Source organism: Calidris pugnax, unplaced genomic scaffold, assembly GCF_001431845.1.
Source record: "Calidris pugnax isolate Ruff unplaced genomic scaffold, ASM143184v1 scaffold44, whole genome shotgun sequence".
In the NCBI taxonomy this organism is placed as follows: domain Eukaryota; kingdom Metazoa; phylum Chordata; class Aves; order Charadriiformes; family Scolopacidae; genus Calidris; species Calidris pugnax.
The window spans coordinates 41,976,991-42,001,798 of NW_015094506.1; the positions used below are offsets into that span (position 1 = coordinate 41,976,991).

The window sequence follows — 24,808 nt, forward strand, 5'->3', positions numbered from 1 at the left end:
GGTGCTTTGCAGCATGGTTTGTTTACAGTCAGCCTGTAAACAGGACTCTAAGGCCTTTCAGGCACTGCATGTGTATCATAAGGTAAAAGTCAATATAAAATATTTCCATGAAAGTGAACTGTCACCAGTTCACAAACATAACCCAACTTCTACAGGGGTATGCAAATGTTTTGCCTATTTACCATATTCAAATCCCATTCCAAACAACTCCCTGATATGCTCTGCTGGAAAAATGTAAGGTGTTTGAAATGTAGGGACCTGAAGTAAATACTCTTCCAGTCCTTTCATTTCCTACTGAAAAGCAGTGTCCTTATTTTAAAAGGCTGCTTGCCTAGCTTTTTTGAAAGAATGAGCATCAATTTGTTAGAGAGTGTGCTGTTATATTATACAGATGGGAAATTATAAAGAAATAACTCCAGTGAGGCATTTCGGATTAAAAAAAAAAAATCCAGCTACCTTTTCAGGAAATCTCTTTGTGAAATGCCAAGGCTCTACTTGTGACAGTATCTCCAGAAATCATCTTCTCAAAGTCTGTCTCAGTTAAAACAACATTTTTTTTTTCCAGTGTGGACAAAGAAAATACATCTCCTACTGCTTACAGTCCATCACTTCAGGTCTAACAGTTTTGGAGCAACTCTAAGAAACAGTCAGACCATCAGTCTTGCTGCAATTGCTACTATTTTGTCATAAATTCATCCCCAAGTAACTCTAGGAAGCTAAATTTAAGAAACACCACCGTGTGCTTGAAAAATATCCCCTTCACTTACTTGAAAATCTTTCTCTTCCAGGATCTCTTTCCTCCACCTGACAAGGAAGGCAGCACAGACGTACAAGTGGAAGTGAGAAAAGCCCTCTGGTTCAGACTAGAAAAAATAAAAAATATATCATCCTTTCAATACACAAATAATACTTTTGATCACCATATACCTCAAGTGTATTTTTATGGCATTGACTACTAATGACAAATGCCAGCTTAATGTCTCTCTCTTTGTATCACAAACATGTTTGCATTTCATGTATGCCAAACCTATTCCCAGTTATTATCTGTAATGGGAATTAAGGTCAGGTATTTCTCATATCTAAATTCATTCTTCACAGACGTGTTTTCCATTTCTGATGTTATCTGTTAGCTTATATCTGACATGAAATACTGTACTGTCTAGCTCAACATTATGCCATGAACATATGCTTCATCTCCAGTATTAAGAACAAACTCTACTACCAGTAATAACTTTTTAAATTATTAATTCTGCTATAGAAAATTATTACATTATTAAGCATTTTAAAAGTACACCGCTTGGTCTATATTTGACTGAATTATAGGTCTTTACTAAACAAAAAAAATCTACTCATTGTAACACAAAACATTTACAACTCAGATTTGTATTCAGACCTGCAGCTTTCTGTTCTAGTTCAAGTCAGCAGATTCAGTCACTTTATAAGCTCCCCCTAGAAATTAAGATTTTATAAGTACACCTAATTGTTTAGAAAAATTTGTGATCCCACTTTGAAAGACTTCACTAAATTCTCTTGTATTAGCAAATTAATCTTAGATTTTATTTTCTATACCACTGAGAACTGAAAAAACAATTATGATATTTAATTATCAATGTGATGACTGAACTCATGTTATGTAAAATATCATTAAAATAACATTTTAAAATAATAATTATAAAATTAAGCTACACAATCTGACAAGTGTAGGGATACTTAAATGCTGATATCTAAATAATCTATAAGATCTAATTGTATCATTTTAAAAGTGTAGGGTTTTTTTTTTTTCATATTCTCTATTGGTCAATTCAAAACTGCAGTTTACCCTTTAGAGAAATAGAGTGTTCTGCTCAAGTAAAGTGAACTGAAACAACTTCTTATGTAAAACGTAACGTGACAAAAATTTTCTATTTTATTGCTATTTAACCTAGAAGTGCATGGTATTTAAAATATTCCACAAAACTTTTGTAACAGTGCAATAAAATAACCACACTGCTCTCACAACTGGAGAAGGAATAATACTCCTACTCCACCTACTACTTTCCCTTCTCCTCTGCCCTGCCTGACGGACGTGCAGAGCGTGCTGCCGGGGCTTGGCACAAACACGGTGTCAGGAGCTACAGAACCTACAGATCATCCTGTCCAACAAGAATCAAGAGAAGAGATAATGCCAGTTATTTGCAGGGAAGTTTTAAGTTTAAAAGTGTAGTTGGAACTGAAAATGGGTATTAGTTAATTTTGCAACCAAAAAAGGAAGATTCTGATCATAATCTATGATTCTATAAAATCCTGTGATATTTTTCCTACTCGAGGAAAGCACTCTACTTGAATAACATGACTTTACAATAAACAACATTGTAAAATCCCAGGATAAACAAAGCATATGGTAATTTTTACTAGACTTCTCTCTAGAGTTTGTCTTAATCAGAAAAATTCAAGTCCAATTTACGATATTAAAGTTACAGCTTTACAGAATCATGTACTCGCTACCATCTTCCAGAAAAATCCACGTCTCTTACTTTACTGTTGGCTTTTCTCTTGGGATGGAAAGTTAACATATATAAAAGCACAAAACGGTATGCTAATAAGACATACTTGTAAGCAAAGTGGTGCTACCACTTTTCATATCGGATGCTATTGCAGCAATATTTAAATAATCAAATACAACTCTAAAAAATGCAGAAAGCCAATCCTAAGAAAACAACCCTCTTCCTACTTAATTGTGTAAATAAAATCACAGAGTATGCAGTATTATTTTAAATTCAGCCTTTGATAATATAACATTTTCGTCCCAAAAATAACAAAAAAAATCTTAAAGTTTTAAAATTAAGTACAGAAACAGTATTTGTGGTCTATTTTTTCTCAGCACTGAGCTGCAATCAATTTCTCACTTTTAACATGAATTTTTAAAATGTCCTTTCAAGCAGCAGCCCTTAATCATACATGAAAAGTTTCTATTCATTTGGAATACACAATATAATGTCATAAAAGTAACAAATTTTCTTCAAATTTGGAAGGCAAACAGGGTAGTAATGTACAGTGAAAATAGACCATGTTTAAGACTAAATCAACACTCAGTACAAGTAAACATTAAATGTTTTCCAGAAGTCCACTCTGAAGTATGTGCTGTCACTGGTGAAGACTTTCTGAGATAGTAAGAACCAGCTAAATTCAGCAATACCCGGTGACCTATGATCTGTTTCCAGATCATAAATGCCCAAGCATTGGCAATCTAACAGGAAAACAGGGAAGAAGAAAAATGATGGTTACAAAGTGGATTATTTGTTATCCTACTTGAGTAGAATAAAATCTTACATTTCTTTAATTACATGACATGAGCAAGAAAAAGGGGACTGAAAGGAACTTGGTTTGGTATTCATATATATTAATTCTGCTTTCTTCTCTCTCCTCAACATTATGTAAATTCTTGAAAAGCATAGGGGAGAAGGGAGCAGGATTAAAGAAATCTGCCTGAAAGCAGTATTTTAACTTTCAAAGTCAATTTGCAGTAGCTGTTGGCAAAATTATTTATTTTGCCCTCTCTTACACTGAATCACAAACCAGTATTACCTAGGTAGTCAAATTAGATCATCAGAGTATTCTTTTTTTTTCTGATAACCTAAGATTCTGATTTTAAGCCCAAGATAATAAAGAAAATTCTGCCATAGCCAGAAAGTCAAGATAAGTGGCCTAACAAAAAATTAAAAGCAAAAAAAATCCCCAGAACTGCAATACTGGAAACTCAAAATGGAATTGCACGAAAAAATATTTGGAGGTACATAAGAACCTGCACTTTTTCTCGAGATTTTTCTGTTCAACCTTTTTTTTTCTCCAATACAATTTTCTTCAGCTCTTTTAAATGAAACCAAATGGGTTTAAATATGCAATTCATTAGAGAAAAAAATGCATATTCCCCTATAGATTTAAAAATTCATCATGCTTCAGAGATAAGTCTAGGCTACAAAGTATTTCCAATGGATAGTTTTAGACAGTTTTGGAAATTGAGTAAAACAGCTAATGCATAATTGCCTTTTCTAACACCTGCTACCTATTACACTTTTCCATTTGTAGCTTTTGAAGTTACAAACAGTTTGATCTCTAAATGTACAGAAATGCAGACTACCAGCTAAAAGCTATTTAAAATCAAATATAAACAATGACCTTGATTTAAGTATTTTAGCAAAAGATCGCAAGACAGATGTACAACCTTCCAGAAGACTTATTCTGAACATATTACAGACAACTCAGAGCACATTATCTAAGAACCATCTGTCATTATCAATAAAAATCATTTAGATTGTTAACATCACAAATATCTCATTGCCCTGCAAATGCTGGATCTCCTCTGCAGCTGAAATGAAAGGCATTCTTTATACTGCACTCCCCAAACTTCTTGAATTAGACAATCATGGAAAGAATGTAAATTTCATTGTACGACTACACTGATTATCGTCTAATCAATGATTAGTCTAACCTGCCTCCCATACCCTGGATACTTCAGCATTTAAGGAGGGTAATATCTCATGGTATTGTATTTGTTGATAGAGTAAATAGAATATGCAATTATTTTTTAAGTACCAAAAATGATTAAAGCTATGAAATTGTGCCAGGGTTAGGTATTAACCCCCCACATTTCACACGCAAATAATGGCTCAGACACAAGGACATCCAAACACTTTATGATTACAGATGAATAAAGCAACTTTAAACATTTCTGGTTTTACATTACAAAGAGCAGATAGTTTAGCTGTAAAGAGGTTTTAAGTAATTTTTTCAAAATTATCCAAGCAATCTACGGCAGAAAAAGAGAAAGAAGCCAGCACAGGATCATCATGGAAAGGCCAATATGATGGCTGCTCCTCCAAGATTTGCCTTTTCCATCAGCCAGGAGCTCCGACTTTCCAGGCACAAACTCAATCCACCCGTTAAAACTGAGGCCAAGTTCCAGTCTCAGAAACACAGCACGAGCACACCAGGGAGAGGTCCATGAGGGTAACTATCCTGCCACCAGGAATGACCAACAGCAGATAACTACAAGTGTAGGAATACAAGCATATTGCAGTGCCTCCCAAGAATACTGTCCAACTTTCAATGATTTTGTGCTCAGAGATGTCCTTACACAAGCTGTAAAATATGTCTATTTAATAGTTGTTAATGGATGTGTCTTAACTCACCTGCCCAAAGCTTTCTGAAACTGTACGCTTTTTTGGTAATCACAAAACAGAATCACAGAATCCCTTAGTTTCATTCAAAACTGTTCAGTTCCTGCACTGAAGGAGGGTATGAACAATCGTTTCCTATTCACTTTCTTCGGTCCTTTCATCTTTTGTTTTCTTATGCAGACTGGATTTTTTTTTTTTGTCTATTCCACCATTCTTTTTATACCTGTTCCACCATCTTTGCTCAGCCTTCTTAAGCATCCTTTCTTGTACTTTTCTCATTTTGAAATAAGGTCTGAACTGTATACAGCACATAATATGCAGAAAGACCACAATTCTCACAGCTGCACGATGACATGTTGTTCTCTTTGCCCTTCCCAGCAATTCCTAGCTTTTGGGGTTTTTTCCCATTTTCTTTCTTGACTGCTACTGAGCTCATCTTTTCCTCTTGTGCATGAGTGTAGAGAGCTAACTTGAAGCCCACAGCTATACTGGTAAAGTTAGGATTGTTCCAAACACACACACACACACACAATATCACTTTATATTTGTCCACGTAGAATTTTCCCTGTTATTTACAGGAACATGAAGTCCTGCAACGCCTGGCTGTCAACCTCCCACCTTTACTACTCACAATAACACAGTGCTGTCAGCAAACTTTGCTGTCTCACTCCTGTATCTGTTTTCCAATCACTTCAGCAGAAACAGCTAAAGCCTTATCACAACTTGTAAAAAAATTACATGTGATTTCCTTTAATTTTGAAACCTGCCTGCTTGTTCCTACCATCTGTTTTCTATCTTTCAGACAGTTATTATCCATACAAGGGCATTCCCTTTAATTCCACAGCTGTGTTTTTTCTTTAATAACCTTTAGTGAAGAACCTTCTTCACTGTTTTCAGCAATCTCAACAGGCTACATCATCCTGGTGCATATGTTCACTGGCTCTTAATGCTTTGCAAGGTGTAATTTCTCACTACAAAAATCATGACAACACTTTCTTAAAATGTCATATTTATTCATGGTTAAAGAATATTTTGATTAAATTTGGAGAACACTGTATTGAAGTCACCTAAAACTTGTCATTCTAAAAGATACTGGAATACTTCAAGGATTGCAACTATTTTCATTTTATTTCACTATATTTCATCACAGCAGCCTACCAACTCATGTAGGATCATAACCTTCTCCTGCCTGCCAGTTTTACAGTTGGTTTTATAATGAATTTTTGATTATTCTGTGGTGTTAAAAAATCAAATTTTAGTCATGATACACATTAAAAAGTATTTTACAGTTATACATAAAAATACCTATGAAAAACATTTATTTTTGTTGAGTTAGCACATTTTGGATTGTCTTCTATCATTTTTATTTCACCAGCAACAAAGTTTGATCATTTATGCTTAACCTCCCACCCCCCCAAACCAATAACAACCTTACTTATAGGCCTGTAAGTAGCTGTTTCTAATGCAAATATCCATCTATTAATATGAGAATTCATGGGTTGGATTGATCTTTGCAATAAAAACAAATCTGATCCAAACACATTTCATAGCACTTTAAAATCTGTAATGGAAACTAACATTTTTAGGTCATAACAGCAAGTTAGCAGTATCTGGCACAGCCAAAACACCACGCAAAAATTATTACCACAGGCCTCAATGATCCCTGTAAGTACCTTATAGAAGGGCTACTTAAAAAAAACCTTTATAAGAACTGTTCTTACATTTCCTATTTCTGCTAAGAATGTTCAAAAAAATTACTTATCTTACAATGTTCTCTTAGATTTGTCAGATTTATGCTGAAAACTAGGTGAAGATCACATTTCATAATAATTAGTAGCTGGTCTCTCTGATCCAGTCAACAACAACTTGGTAACAGTTCCCTAAAGATAACTTGCAACATACACCTCTGCCACAAAATCCCAGCCCACAAGAAACATAGACCATTACTGGAATTTTTTTGGATCAATGTCTTGCATTGTTAGAATGCTTCATATGGCCTTCAAAATTCATGGTAAGGCTATTAATCAATATTAAATATAAACAGAGGCTATTGATAATTACTATTTACCTGATTTATCTGGTCTTTCAGTAATCATTTAGTTTTAAGAAGTATCTTTCATATACCTTTCCACTTTAGCTTGTATTTTGAGAACAGAGTTTAAATTACCACCCGCTTCACTTGCTAATACATTCAATTCAAACAGAATAAAAAATAACCAACTTCAAGTATTTGATTTTTTTGTCTTAGATTTTCCAGAATAAACTGTGGTTAAAAAATAAATAAATAAATAAATAATCAGTGTTTCTTATTTGGTTCATTTAAAGAGTTCATCAAGAAGTTTTTAAAGAGTTCACCATGACTAGGATGTCAAGTGGATTCTCACTCGATGAGGTACCTTCACAGTCACTATTTTCTCCTCATGGGTGGTGCTTTATTACTCTCACACACAGGGGAGTTGCTAGATTTAGCAAAGAACGGAGGTGCTCATGCAATACCCTTATAGTCCTTTCTTGTTGAACTGGGTATTTACAGAAGAGAGTGGACTAAGAAAGTTTTCTTGGAGAATGCCTTTGATACAAATGCAAGGTGACGTTGAACTCTACACAGGGAGAACAATTACATTTTGCAACATTTATTTCCAACATTACTTCGAAAAGAACCAAGATACACATAGAAGAATTATGCATAGTGAAACTATCAGAAAGCTTATTGATTTATTTTCTGTAATTTTCCGTGTTAATAAGCCTCTTCTCATCTGCAGTGAAGAGTGACCATTAGTTGTCCTTTGTACTTACTGCAGAAAATATTACTTAATTTGCTGCTTTGAATTTCTGCAAAGCAGAGGGCAAACAACTTCCATTTTACCTACTAGATATGTCTAGATAGAACACGGCAAGAACAGGGATGTGGCAATGTGAGCATGAATTCTACCAGTGATAATCAATCACTGTGATTTTAGCTAACACCAAACATAATGGTAAGGGATGAGATAAAACCCCAATATGATATATGTATTTATGGCTCCTTTAGCTGAAAAAAAAAATAACACTTTCTGCAAGTTTTTCTTCAATGTAAGTATTTAACATCAACAACTCCTCACTTGTTGAGAGATGAAAAAAGCAGAACCAGCAGCAAGAACTAATAGAACTAGTCCAGGCTGGTTTCAGTGCATTAACAAATAACAGCCACATAACGTTATAAGTCCTCATCAATAACAGGGGATAATTTATACTGTTTAGGTTTTTAAAAGTGGTTGCTTGCTTACTGCTGTATTTTCTGCTGTTCACCATAGTTAATGTATTAAAGAACAAAGTATTTTGGTTTGAGCCATTAATATAGTGCCTAATTATCCTACCAAGCCATGCTGCAGTATAATGACTTAAAGTAGAGAATCTCTGTGTAATTAACACTAAGCATTACTATGTTCTTTACTTCCTCTAACAGCATGAAACACAAGCACACAATGTTTCTTGCACGAGTATAAAGCTGAATACACTTCCCTAAAGCTGAAGTCTACACTTTCCTACAACCCGTAGTCCTGAGTATTTTCCTCAGGAAAATACCCAAGCTGTAAGAGGATATAAGAAGAGGACACTACCAACAGTCTTTTCAAAAACGTACACACACTTTAAAAGTCTAACTCTCTAGCTATTTCGCAGAAAATTCATTTTGCATCTTTAACTTACTCAGATGTGCCCCACTGTAACTTAAAATCCCTCTTGCATGAGAGAAGTCATGGAAGTGCTGACTGAGTGGTTGTGGAAAGGCTGAGGAGCAGTTAGACGAGGATAAACCCCAAAGTGACAGACTAGTTGCGCCCTCCCAGCACACGTGGAATTGAGAACATTTTCTAAAAAGCTATTTCTTTTTAATAGGTTACATGGCAGATTTGAGTGAAAACCTCCAGACAAGATATTTTCAAAGGAATGCACATTTGGGACACCACAATTTAAATCTCATCTTTGTTTCATCTACATTCAAAGACAGAAAGAACATTAATTGCAAAGACTTCTTTTATTTTAAGCTAGGCTTAAAGTTGAGCTTCAATTTTTCAGACATGGTTGTCCAGCTGGAAAGAAATTTATTTTGAAGTTTCCTTCTAATTAAGTAAGACTCTATGCATTCTATCTGAAATCACTAATTTAGTTTGAACTTAAACATTTGAATTCCTTCTAAAGTAGCGACTTGACACCAACTAGTTGGCCAAAAAGGTTGTAGAAAAAAGCAAAGCTGTGTCACACCAAAACCGCTTTTATTCACAGAATTCTACTTAAAGATATGATTTACCTTACAAAGCCTTAACTAAATCCAGATCATTAGTAAAAATATGCTGCAACTGATTTAATTCTGAAGAACTGCTGTAAGGCAAAATACTTTTACATAAATGGTAACCTGCTTATATCAGACTAATATAAGAAACAAGGACAGGCACCACTGATTAAAAAAGAGTAGGGCAACTTTTCCACTGTGAGCAGAACTTTAGCAAATCATGTGAATCAGAATCAGATCATGCTTCCTCAATAACCTGCTTTTAAAGGTCAAATAAGCACAAATAAGCAGTATGACTAATATTTACTAAACTAATTCCCTATTTATCACCGTTTGAATTTCTAAACTATTTACCTCATGTATCATTTTAATTATTTTTAAGGTTCATTCCCAGAGAACCTTGATGCTGGGAAATTAATTAATGGACACAATAGAAGAACTGTCAGCATTGTTTAAATACAATTTCAGCACTGGTCTCATTTACATATATCCCTTTATTCTAAACAATGGGACTGCTGATATTTTTTTATAAAATTGTTAGTTCATTAAAAAGAGCACAATGATATCCTTTTCTGCAGATATTCATCAGTTATCACATTTTGCTGAAATACATAATCCACGCTCAAGACAACCACTAGAGCTTTTAGCCCCCGGATATCAAGGATACTGAAACAGTTACATAATAGTTGTATAATTGTTTGATTAATTTGCTTTAGCTTATCATATTATTAGCTTTAATAATAGTTATTTAATTAATTATTCAAAGCAGACCTACAAGAAGTAAAGTGTTAGCTCAACAAAAAAAAAAAACTAAAAAAAAATCATTTGAGTAACTGTACAAATACGTATCACATCACATATACATGAAAAGACAAAACCAACATCTAAAGAACAGTATTAAAAGTGAACATTGCTTATTTCACTCAGCAAATAACAAGAAGATGCTTACTGACACACTGCCAACATGTAATTCAAAGACATCATCTCACTGAGTAAGTTTAAAGCCACATATGTCACTTCCAGATACAGAGGCCTACACGTGTGCCTTTTTGGACAAAAGTTGGTGTTTTGATTGCAATGAATGCTTAACTGAAATATTACTGGCCATTTGAGCAAAGCGTATTCCATAATGCAATAAAGACATTAATGAATTCTTGTCCAGTGAACAGAAACTCTACGATACTCAAATTCCCACATATGTAAATTGAAGGGATGATTACACCAATGTAATATGTAAATGTTTTGAGAAGATTTCTGATTAGATTCTGAACATAAAATTACATTTATACCAAAACCTTGTGTGGTCTAAGGGAGACATATTCTTCTTAATAATAACAACAACTAAATTTTCAAGCAAACTGTTCCAATGACTTTTTCATTCTTTCAAGGAACACACCATAAGAACTGAGAACGAACAAATACATGTATTGCATTCAGTCACAGGTTTGCTAATAGGCAGTCTTGTTGACCAAGAAGAAAAGTGAATAGGATAGTGGATAAAAAAAAGTATTTAGTAAGCACAAGCTATTGCCCTCCATTCGGGTTCTCTAAGCTAATCTTTCCCAGCTTTGTCATGACAGAGTCAAGTCATGACATCAGAGTCAAAAACAGCACCCAAAGTTTCTAGCACAACCATTCTAAAGATACCCAAGGTACACCACTAGCTTTTTTCATCCCATTCTCTCCTCATTAAACCACATGACATTCTACAGCCTAGCAAGAAAATCCTTAATTTCTGATTACCAGTGTTCCTCTAGACACCAGAAAATAGTTGGAACTGGTATTTTCCTCCACTTGCTGACCTGCAAAAATCTTAACAATTATTCATGAAAATACTGCTTCCTTGCAGAGCAACACTGTCTGAATCAGTGTCTTACATGGCAATTTGGCTGAATATTCAATCTTGTCTTGTGATGATGGTTAGATAATTGCACCAAGCTTTTTGTGACCATATGAGTGCTAACAACATTCTTTGGCCTGCATGCTTTACATTTCATTCAGCTTCAATAAAAAATAACATACTAATAATGCCACAGAAATTAAAGTAGGCAGCTGCTGAATGCAGCAGCATCTTCACTGATTAAAGAGGAGAAAAAGCAAAACATCTGAAAACATTATTCAGCTGCTCTTCTGTTACGTCCAGCACACACGCTTTACAGTCGTGATTCTGCAAAACTGCAGCTTTATAAAAGGGCTGATGTCAAAAGCAACTGAAAATCCAACACCATAGCTCATTCCAAGTATCTGAAAATTGCTAGTCACTCAGTATCACAGCTGGAAATGGTAATAATGCATGCATTTTAATTAAATTCATTAGATACTTGGATAGCTATTGCCAGGAGCTTGATCTTGTCTGGATGAATAAAATAAGCTGCTTCTTACCTAAACAGTTAACACAAAAGAATCATCAAGCTAATCCAAAAAATACTCTTCAGACCACTCTCATCCAACAACCGGTTAGCACACAACAAAGTGATGAATGGGTGCAGCTCTGCTGAACTCTGATCAGAATGAGAAACTAAATCCACCAAATACTATTGACTTTATCAGCTTTAGCAAAAATATTTCCCGTGAACAACACTATTGTTCTGAAGATGCTAACACCTCAATGGATACCAGATCCCACTCAGTACTTAAATATGTCTCAGGACATTGAATCAAGGCAAGCTCTTTGCTTTGAATCATCTCAAAATGCTGAAAAACAAAACCTGGTGGGCAACAATCAAGTCAAAGTTTGCCCTAATAATCAGTCTTCACACGGGATCACTGACAGAAGAGAGCAGCCTGAAAGAAAAGACTTATGTGGGAACGACAACACCTGTAAAGTACTCACAATCTGCTTTATCAAGGTTCTCTGGAGGTTAACTCTGATGCTACTACTCTTATCTCTGAGAACTGAAAGATCTGTCTTGACCCTGAAGAGCCCTGAGCAATTATGAGACAGTAACACTCTCATACGTTTCTCCAGCTCGGGTGTATCATACACTAACTATCGATGCTCTCCCAAGCATATCGATTGCAACTGCTTTGTTGAGAAAAGTTTCTATGAGAATATCCTATAGCAGTAGAAATGAAGAAAAAATTGGCAGAAACTGAGGCAAATTCTAAGGAATTACCACCTGCGGACAACTTTATTAATTCTAATATTACCAATAAAACTTTTTTTTTCTTCTTCAGGACAACCTTACTCCATACACCACAGCTGTGTAGCTTGAAAAGCCCTTGCTCTGCAACAGCTTCTTCCCTACTGACAGCCTGAGGTGGCCAGCACAGCTTCACGGTTTTCCCATTTGACATGATAGCACCAGTTTGAGGTTTAAGTTATTCAAATCTCTTACTGCCATGAGTAAACACAGCTTGCTTTTTTCTTTCCACCAGCTTCTGTGAGCATCTCTTCACTAATCCACATTGACATTTAAAGGGCTGTGTCTCCAGTACCAGTATCTTGAGATGCTTCCAACAGATGACAAAGCTGCAAGAGTGCCCTAATCTCCATCTCCATAGCCTTATGTGGCTCAAAATGGGAGGGCAGTTTGATTCAAATAAAAGCTTTCTGATTGAATTTTTTGGCTGAACACAGAATCTTCAGCTGAAATTCACAATTAACATCTAGTGTAGTACTTCTGCAATTTCTTTAATCAGGAACTATTGAGCAAATAATTTAAAAGCACAATACTAGTCCTACCAAAACAACCCGAACACTGCATACTGCATTAGATTCCTAAACATTGCTCCAAATTTTACGAAGAGTTTTACAATTTATTTTACTCAAGACTTAAAAGATTGCCTACTGAGGTTATAAATTATACTTCCATATAATTTTCTTCAAACCTCTTTTATTAAGTTGTAACAAGCAACAAGAAGACAATCATAAAAAAAATATGCTGCCAGGCTTCAGGATGAATTTTATCAAGAAAACAAACATGAAACGAACAAATATTTAGAAAAATAAGAATTCAGCCTCTAGAACATTACAACCGAAACCAAACAAAATATTAGTTCCCAAGACGGGAACTAAAATAATAGGTTTATCTATTGATAGATGTATCACCAAAATGTAATTTTTTACTGCATCTGTCCTTCAGCTTTATAGCGTTTTTCAAATTAAACAGATTTTTCCCACATGGTTTTGCTTATAGCAATGAAGACTGAAGGCTGTGAACTTTTAGGTTTTAAAATCTGACTAGAATATACCCCAAAATGTTGGAAAGAAGCATGTCAAGCTGTATGTTCAAACATAAATTTATCTCAGTCCCAATGTTTTAAGATCTTGGGTACCATTTAAGCTGAAAATACAGCCTCATTTGGTAAGTAGCTACAGGATTTTTGACCCAGCTTACTCATCCCCAGTTACTTTATGTACACTGGTATTCCTCAATTCCCAAACACCCAAAGTTAGTATGAAAATAGTAAAGGATGTAGAAAAATTAAATAGAAAATAAAAAGAAAAAAAGTTTTACTGAAATTAGATTTTTCTATACCTTAAAAAAATGTACGCAAGCCAACACTGATCATCTAATACCATTTTGGAAAACTGTTTTCTGTACAAGTTATTTTTCAGGGTAGTATTAAAAACTTACCAGTATAATATCTCTGCTATCACAGAATGGCTCACCGTATACCGACAATGTCTGTAGCTCATTTCAGTCAAAATGGAGGCAGTACAGTGACATTAGTTGGAAGAAACATGCTCTAACCAACCAATGTGCATTGCAAAATGAGCTGGAAAACAACATCAGCTCACGCAAAGTTCTACTGAAGATTTACACACCAAAGAGACTGCGAGAGCCAGGCAGAAACTGCTTGTCCAGGGACAGGGACTGAAATACCAGTGTCAAACAATTAACCGATCTTTCCCCAATTAACTTATCTTTCCCCACCTCAAATACTGTGTTCAGTTTTGGGCCCCTCACTACAAAAAAGACATTGAGGTGCTGGAGCAACTCCAGAGAAGGCAATGAAGCTAGTGAAGAGTCTGGATAACAAGTATTATGAAGAGCAGCTGACAGAACTGGGGTTGTTTAGCCCAGAGAAAAGAAGGCTGAGGGGAGACCTTATCACTCTCTACAACTACCTGAAAGGAAATTGTAGCAATATGGGTGTTAGTCTCTTCTCCCAAGTCATAGGCAATTGGACAAGAAGAAATGGCCTCAAGTTACACCAGGGGAGGTTTAGGTTGGATATCAGAAAATTTTCTTCACCAAAAGGGTTATTAAATATTGGAACAGGCTGCCCAGGAAGTGTTGGAATTGCCATCCCTGGAGGTATTTAAAAGACAGGTAGATGTGGTACTTAGGGACACAGTTTAGTGGTGGACTTGGCAGTGCTGGGTTGATGGTTGGACTTCCAACCAAGACTATTCCACAATTCTATGAATTTTTCTAGACCTGTTTATTTTTCACATTACCTCAATAAAGCATGGCTAGTCTTAGAAGGCTGTGAAAAGCCTCTGCATCCCTGCGGTCTTAAACTATAAACCAAATTAATACTCATTTCTGAAAAATGACAAGGTGCTGCTACTATGGAAACAGGCGGGAAGCAAAGGTTGTCACGCACCGCTCACTGAGAGCCTACAGGGATCCAGACTGCAGAGTTCTGTTTCCATAAAGAGTACAGGACCAGAGACACAGAGAATTTAAAACAAGAAAAAAAAAACATTCAACCCAGAAGTCATAGCCCAGTTAGAGCAAAAGAAATGAAGAACTTAAGTGTAATGAAACAGGACTCAATACCACCGGGGATGGGAATCTACAAGTCAGAAAACCAAAAATCTTTTTACCACATCCTTAATTTACATAGCATGTATTTAGATATGATATTAATAATCACACAGAAAAAAATAAAAATACTGCAATCATACAAACATTTAGGCTGCACTTTAAATATTTAACTTTGAAAAGCGATACTGATTCATGCAACAAAATGTATTTCAAATTGTAACTTATGGGTATCTCAACAAAATTAAAGTTTTTAATTATAAAAATATTTTATCAAAAAGCAGGTGTTGGATTATTTAAAAATAAAACAACAGCACATCACCCTCTTAAAAGCAATTTTTCCTGAAATATTTAAATGAAGTTAAAACATACCTAAGAGACAACTTTCCTCTATTTGCAATCTAAGCTTTACAAAAGTATCACTAATGCAAGTTGTTTATACCTTTCAGAATGGACAGATTGATTTGTTTTCCAACTAACACACTGTTTTTCCACAGGTTTGATAAATTACTATTTACAAACAAAGAATCTAGTTAAAAAAAGAAAAAACTGCTTATTATCAAACAGGAAAACTATTAGAACTTAAAGCCTCAATCATGAAAATGTTACGGTTAATTTTGTGGAAAAGTATTTGAGCACAATGTATAAGATTTTTTTTCAGCTACATGACTATTTATTAAAGGATAATAAAAAGATACAGTTTTTGTTGAGCTGATTGGTATTTAGTAATTTTGACAAAACTTTAAAAATTTCTGTTCTCCATTTATGGAAAGAAAACGGTAGACTCTTGACATTATTTTCATCCATAACTTTTTGCAAAAGAGAAAAAAAAAAAAGGATTGACAGTATTTAAAGGAAAGAGTAAGAAAGCACATGCATTTCAACTGTTATCTCTATTGCTCTATCTACTAGACCATGTTTCCCCTTCAAACTAAACTATTTATTTCTGCCTAGAATGCAAAAAAACCTGCTGCATAGCTTTTCATATCTATTTAGCTTATTCAAGGTATTATTACTATTTCCGAAGTCAATACACAAAACTTGCATTTTCAGTACTATTTATTGTGTTTCATAAAAGTTCCATTAGAAACAAATTCAGAGCAAATATAAGTTGGAGGCATCATTTCCATTTATTACTTTCCATAATACCTTTTTCATTCAGTGGTATCAACACAATCTACGGAATTATTGCCATTGTTCTCAAAGACAGATAAAGGACAAAAACAATCACAGCATAGTGTCTAATTATTGTCATCTCTCAAAAACATCGGAATATATATTAAAAGTTATACAATACAGTGTACAGTAATCACATGGATATTTATGATGATCCAATTTAAGACTATTGTGAAAGACTGTCAGCTTGATACATTCCTTTTGGAAAACAGACACCAGGAGGTCAGCAAGAGGCCTCCAGAGGAAAAGTGAGATCCCTTAAGAGTTTCCCTTCACAGCAACTGAGAACATCTAGGAAGAAAAGTTCCAGTGACCACAGTGAACCCCGGAAGAAAAACTACAGCAAAGAACTGGGGGCCTGCACCAACCATAGCCAGAAAGACTGATGAGAGGATCAGAAAGCAAACAGAATTTGATGAAAAAAATCTTGTAGAGGTCAGAGAGGGCTCCAAGGAGCTTGCTAGGATTCAGAAAGTCATTAAGGGCACAGCTCCTGCAGTGTTTTGGGTTGGGTTGCAAGCATTCTTTGGAAATACATTCTCACATACATTCAGGTACTGAATCATGGCTTGCATTGTAGAGTTTCTCTCCACAGATCCACTCTTATTGCATTGCACTATTTGCCAATGCAGACACTCAAAGCTAGAAATCTAACCTGGAAGCAAACCCGCCCTACAAAGATGTAGTGAATAGAGGTAGCGTTGTCTAAAAACTCCTTTTAATTCTGCTCTCTTAGAAATAGAATTTTTTGACCAGTAAAGAAACTAATTATTCTACTTAATAAAAAGCAAAATTTAAACAATTCAAAAAGCCTTTTTGGAATGCTTTCAAGTAAAAGAGAAGGAGCTGTGTTAACCTACCTCCAAGCTCAGGACAACCTGAGGTTTTACTGAGTACTCAGGGTCCTGTCAGAGGTAGTACAGGTAGTTAAGAACTATCCTCTTGCAAATGAAAGACTTCCTGCACAGTTTTTATATCTTCTATTTCCATCATCACTTACAAGCATAACAGAAAAAAATGAGAGTCAAACTGGGAATTTGATGTAATCTTTCCCCGTATACTCTCTCTCTGCAAGAAAGGACAGTCAGACACAAAGTATTGTAGTTTCAAAAATGTTCAGCCAAACTAAACTACAGAAGAGTCTGTGATTTTCTCTCAGCCATCTGCTTCGTTTATAAGCAAAGAATGTTCAATATACTGCAATAAATTCAAAGCCTTCAATCTGTCTCCTGTCACAAGAAAAATGAGAATGTTGCAGTGCAAAAGATAGGGAAAAATGTATATTTCCATTAATTCCTGAAGTGGCAAAACACCTTTTGATCCAGACTAAAACAGAATATCATGCTCAATTTTCTTTATTCTGATATTCAGAACTAGAGAAATAATATAACCACAGCTCCAATCACCACTTAAAAATGAAGGTTTCTCAGAACATGGTAAACATTTATCACATAATTCTTAGCACTCTGAAGTCAAATGGACACCGCCATCTTCCCTCTAGAAAAGGAAAGCATAGCTATTTCATAATTATTAACACACACTCTCTTTCATTATTCACTCTCTATAAGAAAGCATGGACATGCACAATTGCTGGTCCAACCTCCAGCAGTAATGGTATTCATCAGTAATCTTCTTGTGAGCCTTTACAATGGCCCTACTACTTGACTTCAATCAGCTGTAAAGCTCCTTTATTCTGTTATCACATCAGTGTGAGGGAATGAATGCCAAGGATTGAATGCCCTCCTAAAGGAGAGGAGTCATGCTGTTAGAATAGCAATGAGCTCCATCCGCGCTGCTCAACACATTCTTTCACACTCCCTCGCTCTTGCAGAGGAATGCATGCATGACAAAAATAAATATCTGCTGAGCGCGAACGCTAAGAAACATATCTGCAGAATAATACACTAAATAGAGCATATCACAGTTTAATAGAAAGAGTTCGAGGTTGATCTAAAGGATGCAATTAATAACTGGCAGCACTTGTGTTCCATTTGTCAGAAGAAAGGGATGGGCGGAATAATTATTCTACCAGTGAGAAAGAAATTAATAATTTCAGTACAGAATGTTTCATCTATTAATACTCAATTATTCTTAAGCTTTTATTTTTTTTTTTTTTTGCTGATGCAAGGACCTACGCATAGACTTTTCTTGCTTATTATAACAAAGAGAAGAAAACAAGATATCCAGATCCAAAAATGTATTGTAAATATTTTAAGTAGAAACTTTTGGTAGCTCAGCCTGTCTCCTCCCTGTACTGTTCACTACTGACATTGCTTTAGACAAAGCAAGGGGTTTAGTCTGATATGAAATCTCTTCTAGCATGCCCCCAGAATCCAGACTACCATATCAACAAAGTTATCAGACAACTCAGGCAGGAAACTGAACTGTCATTCATAATTTAATATTGCTTTTTAGGACTGACTCCCAGGCTTTTTGCTTTTATTTTTGTAATTTCAAATACATCATCAACACTCCACAAGGAAAATACGCTGTGCTTTAGCAGGAAGAACAAACAAAAGTGTATCTTTCTAGCTCAAGTATATTGGTGGATTTTCAGTTAAAAATATATTATAAAATGCTGTACAAAAATTTTATTTCAACAGTTAGTTACGATAAACTCCACTTTCTGACCAGTGTTTTTCTTTAGAAAGATTATTTCTACTAAATATTTTTAGAAGATTTGAATCAATACTTACTTTCATAATGATAATGAAAAATTTGCACAGTGTTTCAAATATAAGATATAGCAGCTGAAAGGAGGACGGTATCAGAAAGTTTGGCAAACAAAATGTGAAAACTATCCTAAGAAAACCCATTATTTTTGGGACATTCTCTTTTAAATCAACACTAGGCTGCAAGTCCATTCATTCTGTAAATCCTATACTTCATATTCTCATCAACAATGTATTTATGCATCTATTTCCTTACATTCACTAAGATATTTGGATTTTCCCCCCACAATTAACGTTTTTATTTAAAAAAACCAAACCTTCCTTGCATATCAGCTTGAATTCCTCTGCTTTTCCATTAAGGAAGAAGAGAAAGGATGATGCTGTGGACTGTGAAATGCCTTTGTGTTATTTGACCGGAAGCAGTTTATTCCAATAGTGCCCTACACTCTACAGGCCATTTTAGAGGAAACAGGAATACAGTGAAATCTCTTTGCTGAGAAGGATCTGTCAGCATCAACTTGTGCTGGGAGAAGCAGAGAACCACATTTCTGCCCCTTCTCAGGAATAGGGCATTGATGTGGCAAGTGAATGAGGCTTCTGAACACTGTTTTGAGAACATGAACTGACATCTCAGCATACTGGAGATAACATTACGTGAACTGACATCTCAGTATACTGGAGATGACATTAAACCTTAATGAGTGACTCAACTGATGATGTTTTCTTGAGGAGCTTCAATTGTCCAGTGATATAAACAGTAACATTTCCAGTAGGAATGTTTTAAATATTGCCTCCTGCACCTCTCAATCATGCTTGTGAAAGGATCAGAGCTCAGAATGGAGCTCTACAAAACACCTTCCCCATACATAGCTAAAATTGCATCTTCAGTGGTGCCAGACTTTAGTATATAGTATTTTTGGTGATACCCTTTTCCAATAATGTGTGCAGAGAACTGTCAGTCAAGGAAGAGAAGGCATTGATAGAAATCTGTAAAGGGGCATTTTCTTTTTTTAAGTATAGGTGAGCAACAAGAACTTATCATCACTCTTACACTAATTATATCCTAACAAATAGTTATTAGCACATGCAGGCACTAAAACTGAATCACATCACGTATGGAAAAAGGCCAGAAATGATTGCTTCTAACGAGGCCAGACAGCCATCCCCTGCCTCTTCTCACAACAGCACGACACAGAACTGGCCAGCTCCCTGTGCCTCCCTTAACCTTAATTATGTCTATTGAGCAATAAAGCCAAATTAGAACAGGATCCTCCTCACAGCCATGGGCCGAAGGAGGGAAATGAATGGCAGCTGAGATACCCCAAGTCCAAACCCCCCACTGACAGGAGAAAAAGAATATACTCATGGCTCACACCTGGTTTCAGTAAATAATATTACTCAAAAGAACTAGGCTGCTCCAAAGGTAGATTGCAGGAAGACACTGCTTGATGGTCTAAAGAACTCTCAAGGTTGGTAACATGCTGGTTTTACACAACATTAAAGAACTCCTGGGCACCAGTTTCAAGACTAAGCATGAGATTGAGCTTGTAGTTAACGCCATGTGCTTTAGTAAAGACTTCTTCAGGAAGCAAACGTCCCCCACTTCCAACAGCTCTTTCTAAATTTGAAGTTGTTGAATCAGGATTTATTTGTATTCCTGTAACCAATGAAGCAGAATAAGGGCAAAATAATAATAATAAAAAAAAATACTACATCGGTGAGTAAAACACTTGACAAAGATTTAACTCCACAATGTCTACTTTTCTACTTTGCATAATTTTCTGTTAATGACCTAGACTTAGCAATATGATGGAAAACCTTATAATGCAGTATTTAGATATTACATAAAGGAACAAACTGGAAGAAAAACAAATTTAGAATGGTTTTAAATTACTCAAAAATATGAAAAAATTTCCTTCCTTTCCCTAGATTTTACAATCAGTTCTTTAAGAGATCAAAGCATACCAACACAACTGTTTTATTTAGAAATAGTAAATACAAGACAATTCATTTCTGCCACACTTTGTTCTCTATGCTCCCCTGCTGAAGGATAGCATTAGTTTTTGCTAATGCTGTTAAACAATATGAGTGTCTTGTCCTCAGAGGAAAGCCATCATGTTTAAAAATAAAGAAATATTTATTTCCAAATATATGTGCTCCTGGCATGTAAACCTATATAGGGCTGATATTCACATTTTGTGAAGAATAAAATGCTTCTGAGACCTCTCTTGCAAGAATGTGAAACTAAATAAGATGTAAATAATGAAAACCTGGAGTACTGAAAACATTGGAAGTCAAATCTGATGTTTGCCTGAGACCAGGGAAAGGAAGAAGTAAAGACAGAAGCAGACAAACCAAACTGTGTGCTGTGAAAAAAAGCATCTTCTCTGGTTTGAACCTGACACCTGCTCTTAAATGTGACTAAACTTTCCTGTATGTCACTCATATTTTGTACACCTGTACTATATTCCCCTCTCATTCTTTTTTTCCCGGGCTAAGGAGTCCTCAGAAGAAGCAACTCTTCATTTTTTATTCACTCTTGACTTCCTCCAACCTCCATCAAGTTCTTGTTCCTAAATGGCAACATGCAGTTTATGGTTAATGATTATGTACAAAAATATAATTTCCTTTTTCTGCCCAAATCTTTATGTGTCACTTTACACTTACATGAATGGGAATTTCAAGTGCCATTTTCTTGCTATTGCTCTGTCTCAGAAGGTCTTTCTGCGTTTCTTGGTTCATAAGCTCACTTCTATGCTTATCCTGAATGAGCCGTTATCAGCTGCAGCCTGCCTTACCCTCTTATTCACCTTCTCCTGACCAGTTGTGAAGATACTAAAAAATGACAAGTTCAAAACCAAATATGAAATGTTTACATAACATAAAGACAGCACATATAGGAAAAATACACAGATATCTGCCATGCTTCCTGTTCATCAACTTAAAAATTGTATTTTAACTTGGAAACTTTCTACTTGTTATGCTGCCAAATAATCCTCTTTTGTTGAGGTATGACATAAAGGAAAATCTGAAATTTGAAAGTAACTCAGTGACTTTTTTTACATTTATAATCAACAGAGTAAGTTCTTTCACAGTGAAAAAAGGAGAAATACTGTTATATCAAAATATATCTTCCCACTAATCTTTCTCAGGGGTTTTCACTGACTTCTCTGAACAACTGTATTATGCCAATATTAATAACAAAAAAAGATTCAAAGATACTTTAACTGCACGCTATTCTGAAGCATGTTTAGTGTTATTTTTTAAATTCTGTCATCTTCTCCCGAACGGTAATATTTGTGCAACTTTTTTCCAATCACACATTTTTATAATAAATTACCACAACTATTAATGTTTCCTCTGTGCTGCCTCTGAAGTAACCTAACTCAACAGAAAGTAATGACAGATAAAGTAACTATGTATCTTTATACTAAGATAAAATGACACTTAGACATGCCTTTTTATTTTATCTCTTATTCTTCTCCTCAGCGCAGCTAAGAATATAGTTTCTTTTTTTTTTTTTAAAATATATTTACCAATTAAAATAAAGCTAATTACAGTTGATTGAATTTTAGTACTAAAAAAATCTACTAAAATATCATAGAATCATAGAATGGTTAGGGTTGGAAGGGACCTCACAGATCATTGAGTTCCAACCCTCCTGGAATTAGGCAGGGACACCTCCCACTAGAGCAGGTTGCTCAAAGCCCCATCCAGCCTGGCCCTGAACACAGCCAGGGATGGGGCATCCATCACCTTCCTTGACCTGCTGGACAAGCTTCTTTGATGCAGCCCAGGGTGCGGTTGGCTTTCTGGGCTGCCAGCACACATTGTCAGCTCATGTTGAGCTTCCCATCCACAAAATCACCAGATGAGGCCAGACTAAAGGACAAGGAAACAAGTCTAAGAAAGACATTTTCAAATACCCAGAGATAGTTCTGTTGTAGCTAATCTTTAAACAGAATTATCTCAAACAATGCTATAGGTGCTGTTATTATTTTCTAGTTATTTCCAGATGATAGCAAAGTTTTCTGGAATTCTTACCAAACTCCCTCTAAAAAAAAATACCTCAGTTTTAGTCCGTAGGAGAAATACCAGCCTCACAGCAAAATTAGAAATGAACCTCTTACAACGAAGCTCTGTTTTTAAATATGACTTAATCTGCAGGCTAAATGATCATCACACAGGAAGAGAACGTGGACTTTGTATGAATCACAGCTAATCACATATCCTCAAAAAGAAAAGTATCTTTGATTGAAATGCTATATTAAAAAGTCTACAAAATACATAACCTAGTTCTTCGTGAAGTATCAGCTACAAGCTTAGGAACTACATTTTGATTATTAGTGATGAACAACAGGCATGATCTAGGTTTTCCTGTTCATTTCTCACAGCTACTTACCAGCTTGCCATTTAAATCTTTCTGAATATTCTCATTTCTAAATCCTTTTCACTTTCACTGTGATCATGCTTAGTTTCTGCTGAGGAAAAGGCATAAAAGGCTAACAAGTTCAAACGCTTAATGGGTTTATGAAGAAGAATGTTGTAAGAAGGATTGCTTTGGCAGCTTGATTAGATTAACACAATCAATCAGTTTCAACAATATATGCTGTCCTTAGAAATACAGGTACTGCAACTTCCTTAGTGGATGCTACTGCATTTAAACTGAAAAGCACCAATATCGCATCTTTCCAATGCAAATTTCCATGGAAAATGAACTGAAACACACTGAATAGGGATGACGGCATTTATAAACACACTTCTCTCACCAAAAGAATAAATTAGCAAAAATGAAGCATAACGATTGCATGCTTGTTTGTGAAGACGTTTTAAAAATGTACATGGAATTTGTAACTAGTTTACATACACAGAAAATAACGTGACAATTATTGGAATTGTTGAGCTATACAGGAAAAAAATTACTGCCACAAATTGAAATATTTACAACATTGTTTGTAAATAAAGTATATTCTATATTTTATAGCCATGTCCTATGCTGTAAAAAAGAATATTGAATGCTGTAGTTTTGTCTTTTATTAAAAAAGACTAGATATATTAAAAAAACTAGATATATTTGAAATTTTGCTAACCAAGCACAAATAGTCTGAAATGGCTACAGAAAAAATATGCACAACTTTTAAATCTTTTCTGCAGATGCTGAAGGTGTGCTGAGCAACGTTAGCTATAGAATAAAAGCCATCTCATAGACTGCAGTGATGTCCATATAATAACAAAATGCACTATTGGCTTTGATACAGTGCCTACTTAATCCAGGGCGATGTGAGATGGACCAAATAGAGTTATATGAAAGCTCCTGTCTGCATTTATAACTCTGTATTTATAACTCTGCATTTATAACTGTCTGCAAATAACTCAGGGCAACAGGAGACGATGAGAAGATCAGAGCAGTTCAGGCTGAGACTTCTACAGCTACAGTAAATGCAGTAAGATTTGCATCTTTCTTCACACTCAATTTAGTCTTGGATTTTACTTTAGACTAGATTTAGCCTTCAGCCCTCAAATACAATGTTCCCACCATTCATGTGGTTCAAAGCTGTCCAAGTCATTGCCTTGAGACATGTATGTCCCTGTTAGGGGACATTAAGTGTTGGAGCCTCTTAGTTGTATAGCTAAAAAAGATGTTCCTGTTAAATCTCCTTAGAAGGGAATTAACGCCACAAAATATTCCATTAATCAAACCAATAGAAAGCAAGTGAGGACAAAAGGGGAATTTGCTTCAGAACTGCCTGACACAAACCAAAATGCAGACTCGCATGTGCTGCATGTACATGCAGACTTGCATCTAAATTTTCCTTT

At 35.3% G+C, this 24,808-nt stretch overlaps 1 protein-coding gene across 1 annotated transcript in view; it reads right to left on the minus strand.

The window, feature by feature from the left end:
* Positions 1-24,808, minus strand: part of TBC1D22A (TBC1 domain family member 22A) — a 177,018-nt gene that overhangs the window by 34,421 nt on the left and 117,789 nt on the right. Inside the window, exon 12 of the mRNA XM_014964131.1 lies at positions 768-863. Within this exon, the coding sequence (XP_014819617.1) occupies positions 768-863 (96 nt within the window). The remainder of the gene's footprint in view (positions 1-767; positions 864-24,808) is intronic.